The 10,544-nt window shown below is 41.2% G+C and overlaps 1 protein-coding gene across 2 annotated transcripts in view; it reads right to left on the reverse strand.

The window, feature by feature from the left end:
* Fam13b (family with sequence similarity 13 member B) overlaps positions 1-10,544 on the reverse strand; it is a 65,500-nt gene that overhangs the window by 26,016 nt on the left and 28,940 nt on the right. For both annotated transcript variants that reach the window (XM_021150308.2, XM_021150309.2), the window contains exon 8: positions 6,887-7,025. In XM_021150308.2, coding sequence (XP_021005967.1) covers positions 6,887-7,025 — 139 coding nt within the window. The remainder of the gene's footprint in view (positions 1-6,886; positions 7,026-10,544) is intronic.

Genomic DNA, 10,544 nt, shown 5'->3' on the forward strand with positions numbered 1-10,544 from the left:
AGAGAGAGAGAGAGAGAGAGAGAGAGAAAGAAAGAAAGAAAGAAAGAAAGAAAGAAAGAAAGAAAGAAAGAAAGAAAAAGAGGTTTCTAGGGAAAGTGCTCAGCCACCAGAGTGCGTCTACGTAAGCATGAAGACCCAAGCACCTAGGTAACAAGCCAGCCCCAGTAGTGCAAGCCTGCAATCCCAGCACTGGGGAGGCTGAGACGAGAGGATCCAAGGGACTTACTGGCTTCTAAATCTACCAAAATGCCAAGCCTCAGGTTCAGACTCTCTGTCTCAAAACCTAAGACAGAGAGTAATGAAGAGGAGAGTTGGTATCAACCTTTGACCTCCATCCACATGCATATGCACAAGTGCAACTCACACAAACTTGGATGGAAGGCTCTAGCCAAACATGATGGAAGCCATAATCACAACTATTCAGAGGATAACAGACTAAAGCTGGAAACAGATTCAAGGCACAGTGGGCAACAAAGAGGGGGTGCTTAAAAGACAGAATAAGAGAAGAAAGGAAGAGAGGAAAATAATTCCATTAATATTATCATGAATAGGGGGCTAAAGAGGTGGCTCAGTGATTAGGAGCTCTTATGCTCTTGCAAAGAAAGAGCCAGGGCTCAATGCCCATCATCCATATGGCACACTGTAACTCCAGTTCCAGGGGATTTGACATCCTCTTCTGACCTCCAAAAAAAGAACTTCACACATGTGGTGCATATACATTCAGGCAGGCAGGGGCACAAAACACCCATACACATTAAACAAAAATAAGTGAAAAAAATAATTACGAATGAATTTATGTAATAAATTATTTTTAAATTAATTTTACTTCTATGATGATAAATACTGATATACCCATATAAACAAAAAAAGTCTAAGATTTTCAATGTTTGATTTTTAAAAGATAAAAACCTCAGTGTGAGAGAACCAACGATCTAAAAATCAAAAGTTATTAGGAATGTAATACATTCTCAGAGTTTCTATGTATTAGGTCAAAGCCTGAAGAATCAGGACAAACTAGGATGCTACAGGAGCTGACAGGTTCCTGCTGAGTGAGAATCAGCAGGGTGGAAAGCAAATCCAAAAGAGCAATAGCCATGGTGAGCCTCAGAAACCCAGGTTCCACAGCACACAGATGGGATGACCGCTGATAAACCCCACCCACAACCAGACAGCACATGGTAACCAGCCCGCATTGTATACCAGCATCCAGCCCAGAAGGAAAAAAGGCTTTGCAGAGTGATTCCACTGCACACCCTACAGGAGTATCCACGCAAATAAAAGTCCGGTTCCTTCCACCTGAGGCCTGCCCCACACCTCTCAAACTAGTTAGCTCCCTGCTCTCCCACAACTAGGCACATGAAAACAAAAATCCAGTATTTCATATGCCTTAGTTTTTAAGACAGAATTTAAAAATTAGTTTGAGCTGGGCATAGTGGCATATTACTTCAATACTGGTGAGTTAGAAGCAGGCAGATCTCTGTGAGTTCCAGGCTAGCCTGGTCTACATAATAAATTCCAGAACAGCCTGAGAAACCCTGACTTGTGGGGGAGAAGTATGATTATCAGAAAATCTTGAAACCTGTATTACAAAAACAAGCTATCCTGTCACCAATTCTCATTTAATCTATACTTTTACTTGAAATTGAAATGACTGAAACAATGCCTGTCTCTTTCTTTGAAACAAAGCCTAACCTACATTAGCCTCCAGTACTAGAATGACAGGCGTGTGCCACTATGCCAAGCTCTATGCAACTGTTTTGATTGTGTGGAGGTGAGGGGAGTGAGGGGTGCTGGAGAACCTAATCCAGGACCCTCTGAAGTTAGGTAGTACTCTGCCAATAGCCATACCCCAGCTGTCTTAATTCCTTTTCTACTGCCGTGACACAACACCATGACCAAGGCAACTTGGAGTCCATGACCGTCAGGGTGGGGAACATGGCAGCAGGCAAGTAGGCATGGTGCTGTAGCAGCAGCTGAGAGCATAACATCAGATCCACAAGTAGGAAGCAGAGAGCAATGGTGTGGGCTATCTACATCTAGCTCAGTGATACATCCCCCAACAAGGCCACACCTCCTAATCCTTCCTAAATGGTTAGTTCTACCAATTGGGGACCAAAGTATTTAAACATATGGGTCTATGAGGGCTATTCTCATTCAGATCACCACACAAACCCTAAGTTTGATTATATTCCCCCAAACTGACATCAATCTTGCTTTGTAGCCTAGGCCAACCTAGTTGTGATCTTCCTGCCTCAGCAGCACCTTCTATGACCAACTTTTTTAAATATGCTTTTCAACTACTGAAGTAATAAATAAAAAAGCAACTGAAAGCAATATAAAAGAAAAATAAGGGCTGGAAAGAGCAGTCAGTAAAGTGCTTGCCTTGCAAGCATGAAGACCTGAGCTTTGATCTCCAAAACCCTCACTTCAACAACAACCACCACCACCACCACCCAGCATTTGGGAAGCAGAGACAAGTGTATGCTCACCTGTGAGATATGCTGTCTCAAAACAAATAGACCAACTCTATAGGAGCACTAAAACTTGTCCCCTGGCATGCACACATGCACATACAGAGAAAAATGACATGAAAACTATTCTCATGCCCAGAACCATCTATAGAGGCACACACACATAATGTTAGTATTTGAGAACTGTAAGATCTGTCTCAAAAAAAAACAAACAAAACCCAAATAAAAAAAACAAAAATGAAGAGAAAAGAAGAAATGACACAGACAAGAAGCGCTTGCTCCTTCCCTGTGAAGGAAGTTCCTGTCTTCCTCCCTCCCCACGTGCCTTCTCATCAGTTCTCCACAGAGAACTTACAGCACCCTGAGTCTCAACTCACCCTTCAGCTAGACAGCTCAGGCGGCGGCAAGGGAAAATCATCAGGACAAGTGCCTTCAGCAGAAAGGCCTTCCTGTCTCTCCAATCGTGAACCAACTTTCTCCTCTTTAAGAAAACGTTCATAGGGATGGCAAGATGGCCAGTAAGGCACATGTAGCCAAGCTTGACTACCTCTAAGTTGGAAGAGAAAATCAAGTTCTGCCTCCCCAGTGCTGGAAAAATTTTGTTTTTAATATTTGGGTTTTGGAGATCAAAACTCAGATCTCCAAGCTTGTTCTATGACCTCCACAAGCATGCTGTGGCATGTACACACACACACACTCTTAGTCTTTCCTCTGAAGCTGCTCTTGCAGTCCCAACAGATATGTACTGAACATCTTTTAGATGGCCTAATAGCAAAATTGATTCACTTGTGTAATTATCTCCAACTCTCCATTGAGCTTCCAGGGTATCTCTCTCACTGTTGATACTCTTTTCTTTAGTCAAACTATGCCAAGCCTCTTTGCTGTTCATTTTTTGGATCTTTGGAATTTGAGCAGTCCAGGGCTCTGTTATTAGATTTCTTGTTTCATTCACTTCCTTGATGGTCTCATTCACTCTAGTACCTTTGATATCATGTGTGTATGTTATTGATCCCAGATTGGAATCGTCACTCTGTTAGATTTAGACATGTGGCATAGTTTTTAAAAATTATGTATTTGGGGTAGAGAAATGGCAGAAGATGTAGGTTTGGTTCCCAGTACTTCCATGATGGCTCACAACTGTTTGTTCCAGGGCTGCCTTCTAGTCCAAGGAATCTGATACCCTTTGGCCTCTACAGACCTGACATGTATGTGGATGAACATATACACATACAGGCAAACACTCATACATGTAAAGTGATTAAGACCTTTTTAAATGTTTAGTTATTTACATATATGAGTATATGCCAAAGTGTGTATCAGGAGGTCAGAAGTTGTCTCCTTGCTGTGTGAGTTTTGGGGATTGAACTCAGGCTGTCAGGCTGGGTGGCAAGTGCCTCTACACACTGAGCCATCTCAGCTGGCTTGCACTCAAGTTTAATAGTGTCGAATATAGCCAGTGCTGTTAAAAGCAGAAGTGAGTACTGTCATCTTATAGGAGAGGGAAGAATTTCTGTCCAAGGGAGAAGACGGTTTTGAACTCACCTTCTGTGGGGTTAAAGTTTGCTAGGGATTTGTGAAAGATACAGAATGAATAGAGAATGAGGGCTGTAGGGAAATGGTGGTTGTTAATGTACATACCTAGCTGAGAAATTTAAGACAATTGAAGGTAGGCCTAAAATACTATCTAAATGGTTCTAGGGTTGTTTTTTGTTTTGTTTTGTTTTGTTTTTTTCAGTAGAAGAAAAAATATAGAAAACTCTGAAGAAAAGCTAATGAATGAATGGAGCCAAATCTGTATTTCAAGAAGAAAGCTGTTACAGTAGGTCCCCAGAACCTAGATGGGAAGGTAGGGGAAGGACAGTAATCAGGGATTTTTGTACCACATTTGAAAGAATAGCACTAGGGCTGGGAGGGAGAGAAAGAAGAGAATTTCAAACCTGAGAATAACTAAGACATAGGTTAGGTAAGTCTGGGGACTGCTTACTTAGGAAAAGAAGGAAAAAGACAAGCAACTGTGCCAACTCGATGGTGCTTGTTATTACACCTACTTTTCAATATGGTTTACACGGCTATATACTAAAGAAAAACTCCTTATTTAAAAGAGTGAAAAATGCCAGGTGTGGTGTTATACATCTTCTATTCCAGCACTCAGAAGGCAGAGACAGACTTCTATTCATCCTGGTTTAGATAGCAAGTTACAGGCCAGTTGTGGATAGCCTTGGGGGCTAATTATGTTTGATGTTAATTCTGTTTTCCAGTGAGGGGTTGAGTCAGCACTCAGGTGATTTCCTGTAAACCTGCTTCCCACCTTAATTTGTAAAATAAAGGAGAGCTGTTGATTGGGCAGATAAAAGGGAAGGTAGAGCTTTCAAAAGGTGGGAGAGAGGAGGAGGAGAAAATGGAAGAGGGAGAGGATGCAGAGGAAGAGGAAGAAGAAAAGCAGAGCAGAAGCACATGGCTTGGAGAAACCACAAGTTCTAAGGGGTCCCATTGCTGTGGAAGATGGTAGTGTAGCGGTAGATCTGCTCAATCTAGGTGCACAGCATGTATTCATATTAACTGTGTTGGGTTTTCATTGCCGGGGCATATTTGGGAGGAGATTTACTGCAACACAGGTCAGCCAGAGCTACAGAGTGAGACCCCGTCTCCAAAAGACTGGCTAAGTAAATAAATAGATAAATGTGTTTCGAAGCATGTCTTTAGAATGTCCTAGATACTACTTTTGTGTTTGTTTCTCTCTCAGTTCTAGGAATCAAACCCAGGAACTCTGCCATTCAGGCACTGACATACAATCCCAGCTTCTATGTTTGAACTTCTTTTTCTTTTTTTAAAAGCATTATGCCAAGAGCTTAAGCAGTACTACCGAGAGCTCAGCTCAGGTTTGCTGTCAGAGCAAAAGAGCTGTAATGTAGCATTCCGAACACACCATGCCAACATACTCCTCCTGGACATTACTTTGAGCTGATTATTTCAGAAAATAGCAAACACATCACTCTTTTTGTATCAGAACATTAAATCCATAAAATCTCATTAAGTTCAAATATCTCCCCCACCAGGAAGAGAGAGATGGCTATGTCACTAGGATTTCTATCACTCTCATCTAACAGAACTAAATACTTTCATTTTGACTCAAACACTTTTCCTGGTCATTTCCTACATACCTAACCTTCATTTCTAAATATTGGTGGAAGTTAAGCCACCCTTTAGAGATTTACTGTTTATCCAATTCCCACCTGTACTTGAGATATTGTTTATTAAGCTTGTTTTTCTCCTCTTTAATGTGTCTTCTGTTGCCAGGCCTGGTGGCCCAGTCCTTTAACCCCAGCATTCAGAAGAGAAAGACAAGATGGTCACTATTAGTTCCAGGCAGGACAGAGTTACATAGTGGGGTTTCTGTCTTATAAAGACAGAAGAGGGGAGGGCTAGAGGAGTGGTTAACAGTTAAGAGCACTGGCTTGTCTCAGAGGGCCAAGGCTCAGTCCCCAGATCCCATGTGGCAACTCACAATTGTTAACTCCAGTCACAAGGGATACAATGCCTCCCTCCCCGTTTTGCCTCTGGGACTCCACTAAGCATGCATGTGGTACACGCAAAACACTCACAATACATAAGAAGGTAACAAAAACATTATTTAAATCTGTCTTCTGTTACAGGGGTCTATTTCAACTAAAAACTGTAAAAGAAGAAGAGAGGAGTATGATGTTCTTCAGAAGTATGAAGAAATACAAAAAGCTTTAAAACTAATAAAAGCTCAACCTCAATACCACGAACTACTTCAGCCACCATCATTAACGTCCTGCCCTAGAAATATTTTTAAAATATGTTTGATGCTGTGCATGGTGGCACACACCTTTAATCCCCGTACTTGAGAAACAGAAGATATAGAGAACTCCACAAAAGCCAAGGCTATACAGTAAGAAAGACCCTGTCTAAAACAGCAACAGAAAACTTGCACTTGGGTACAAGTGCTTGCCACACAAGCTAAATCCTGAACCCACATAAAGTACAGCAGTAAAACCTGCAGTCCCAGTGCCTACAGCAACATGTGGAGGGCAGGCGGGTCCTCGGAAGCTCCTGGGCCAGACAGCCTGGTGTTCGCAGCAGCCAAACAATCCATCCTATCTCGGACAAGGCTGAGGGCAATGACTACTACCAAAGAAAGGCTTTCCTCTGACCTCCACACATGTACCATGACATGCATACGCTCACACTGTCACACAAACACACACAAAAGATTAAAAATAATAAAATACTGTAAGGGCTTTAAACTTACCTTTCTACCTAGCATGGCTCCTAAATTCTACAGAGAATGTATATTCTTAGGGATTGATAACAGAGACAAATATGTCAGCAAAATCACTCAACTGTAACTTTAACTTCTGAACAATGAGAATAATCTTTCTAGAATTTCTTACCTCATTATTTTTCTGATCCTCAAATACAAAATCTTGCTGCATGACTTCATTATCTGCAGTAGTACCAGCCACAGGATTTGAACACTTTATGTTACCATCACTGGCATTAGCAGCAGCAGCAGCAGCAGCAGCATCAACCCTAATAAGATTTTTTAAAAAATCAGATCAGGCCTTTGAGACAACTGAATAGCAATCATGACATAGGTTTGGTGTGGCAGCACAAGTCTGTAATCCTGGCACATAGGGGATGAAAACAGAAGTTCAAAAGTTCAAGATAATCCCAAACTATGCAAGAGTTTGGGGTTAGCCTGGACTACATGAGTCCACACTTCAAAGCAAATGATTCAGATATCTTTACTTATTTGAGGTTGGGGGTGAGGTCATTATTTGTTTGCCCTGAGATAGAAGCCTATCATGTAGTCCAGCTGACGTCAGACTGGCAATCTTCCTGTCTGCCTCTATTTCCTGGATACTGGCAGCTCCTCTCTGCTGTCATCAGAGACAGTGTATATCATCATGAACTCCACCTGACAGAGACAGTACAGAAGCTGGCTCTGTATGAGCAGCCTGCAATTGCTGTGACCAGGCTCTCTCCTGAGTACTAGAGAACACTTCCAGTTCAGTCTATATACTATCAACATCATCAATAACATGTTATTTATTAAAGAAAAGATATCCTCATAAAAATGTCCTTTTTTTCCTCTTGCTAAAGTTAGATTAAATCTGCAACATTTTTATTCTTCTTTGAATATTAACAGACCCTGTAAGAATTCCCATAAGATAAAACTCTTGTGTTTAAACAATTTCCTTTACAAACACACACTCCTAAACTCCTAGCTAAATACAAACTCAGTACTGGACACCATCACATATACCTTATCAGGTACAACAGCAGTAGCTTTGCATGGTAAACTTTCCATCTTACATAGTTCTACACACTATAGTCTTTGGTGATAAAGAGATCGCTAACAATGATGGGACACAATTATTTCCACTGGTGAATGAGAGCAGCATCTGAACAAGACACACAGGATTCAGGATCAAATGCTATAGAATTCGGCTGAGTTATATCTCTGTCACATTTCTCCCATACCTCCTTCCTTCCTCTTCCAATATCACTTGTTCTCTTCCTACTTGGTCTAGGGCATGGTTCTACAAGCCCTTCTCACTGCTGTTAACGGCCACACATGGGACCCGTCCCCTGTGCACAGCAGGCGAGCACTCCACCACACAGCCACCCTCAGTCCCAGCCAGTTACATTCAAATCATGGCATCAAACCATACAAGCCAGAGCCACCATCACACTGAGCTTCAGAGTCTGGCAATTCATACATGGTACATTTACAGTTGGATAGCATGGTACCTGAAAATAAGCATTCCTGCCACCAGTTTTCATGTCTACCAATAGTTTTCACTCCGTATTTAATAGTTAAGTCTTCTTCGGGGGCTGGAGATGTAGCTCGGTGGTTAAAAGCAAGAACTGCTCTTGCATAGGCCCCGAATTCAGTTCCCAGCACCCACACTGGGTGATTCACAACCTTCAACTCCAGGGGATCCAATGCCCTTTGATCCCCACATGGTGCACATAAACTCATACATACACATAATTTTTTTAAATCTTCAAAATAAACCTATACACTGATCAATTGTCATGATTCATCTAAAATATGGGTATATCTTTCACATGTCTCCAAAATGCAAACTTATATATGAACATATGAAAACCACTTCATTGTGGTCTCTGAGAGAAATACATACATATCATAAATGCAGGGCTGTGGTAACAGGAAAGGAAGCAAGTGTTTCCTCAACTGCAGTTAAAGATAACAGATCAGAGCAATACTAGATTAACAACACTCAACTACTAATCTAACAACATCCTGTGGAAGAGGACAGCAGTCTGTGTAAAGAATAACAACTTAGAGGGAACAAAATACCCAAGGAAGGAGTTACAGAGACAAAGTTTGGAGCTAAGACGAAAGGATGGACCATCCAGAGACTGCCCCACCCGGGGATTCATCCCATAGTCAGCCACCAAACGCAGACACTATTGCATATGCCAGAAAGATTATGCTGAAGGGACCCTGTTATAGCTGTCTCTTGTGAGGCTATGCCAATGCCTGGCAAATACAGAAGTGGATGCTCACAGTCATCTATAGGATAGAACACAGAGCCCCCAATGGAGAAGCTAGAGAAAGTACCCAAGGAGCTGAAGGGGTCTGCAACCCTATAGGTGGACAACAATATGAACTAACCAGTACCCCCAGAGCTTGTGTCATTAGCTGCATATGTAGCAGAAGATGGCCTAGTCGGCCATCACTGGGAAGAGAGGCCCCTTGATATTGCAAACTTTATATGCCCCAGTACAGGGGAACACCAGGGCCAAGAAGTAGGAGTGGGTGGGTAGGGGAGCAGGGAGCAGGGAGGGCATAGGGGACTTTTGGGATAGCATTTGAAATGTAAATGAAGAAAATATCTAATAAAAAAAGTTAAAAAAAGAGTAACAACAACTTAGCCAGCAGTGGTGGCATACACCTCTAACCTACCACCCTGCAGTAGTGGTTCTTACCTTTAATCCTAACACTCAGGGGACAGAGGCAGGTGAATCTTTGAGTTCCAGAGATAGCCAGGGCTATACACAGAAACCTTGTCTTGAAAAACACAAGAGTAACAGATGTGTAAATGTATTGTTTCATTCAAATGACATACACTAGAGTTATGTCAATATGCTATTAATATTCCTGTCTTAACCACAGCACTTTAGTAAATAACAGTAAAAGTTTCTTGCTGGGGGCTGGAGAGATGGCTCAGAGGTTAAGAGCACTGACTGCTCTTCTGAAGATCCTGAGTTCAAATCCCAGCAACCACATGGTGGCTCACAACCATCTGTACTGACATCTGACGACCTCTTCTGGTGTGCCTGAAGACAGCTACAGTGTACTTAGATATAGTAATAAATAAATCTTTAAAAAAAAAAAGTTTCTTGCTGGCTATTATTCTGTGCTGATCTGGCTGTTCATTCTAAGATGCTACAAACAGAACACTCACCCTAACTGGGTATTTGGACATATTAATATAAAGCCTAATTATAAGCAAATAAACTATTATAGCATGTAAACAGATAAACCAGGATGCAAAAATAAATATATGAAAGAAAAACATATACAGTGACTTAAATTTTCAAGAGGACTCTATCTATCAATGATCTAATATAAAGTATCCACACTGCCACTATCGTCACTCGGGTGGAAAGATTACTAAATAATTCCTCACTACATAGAAAACCATTTAAAAACATATTTTCATCAGGGTGTAATGGCACATGGCTTTAATCCTAGCACTGGAAAAGCAGAACAGACAAATCTCTGTGGATTCACAGCTAGCCTGGTAAGCATGCTAAGATCTATCTCAAAAAATAAATATTTCTCTAAGCTAAGTGTATAAAACACATCATGCCCAAATACTCAAATAAAACAAACTATGTGTGTGTGTATGTGTGTGTGTATATATATATATATATATATATATATATATATATATATATATATATATATATATCCATCTATCCTTAGGGTTTCTATCGCTGTGATGACATGCCATGACCAAAGCAAGTTAAAGAGGAAAGGGTTATACTTCCACATCACAGACCACCATTAAA

This window comes from Mus caroli, chromosome 18, assembly GCF_900094665.2.
Source record: "Mus caroli chromosome 18, CAROLI_EIJ_v1.1, whole genome shotgun sequence".
In the NCBI taxonomy this organism is placed as follows: domain Eukaryota; kingdom Metazoa; phylum Chordata; class Mammalia; order Rodentia; family Muridae; genus Mus; species Mus caroli.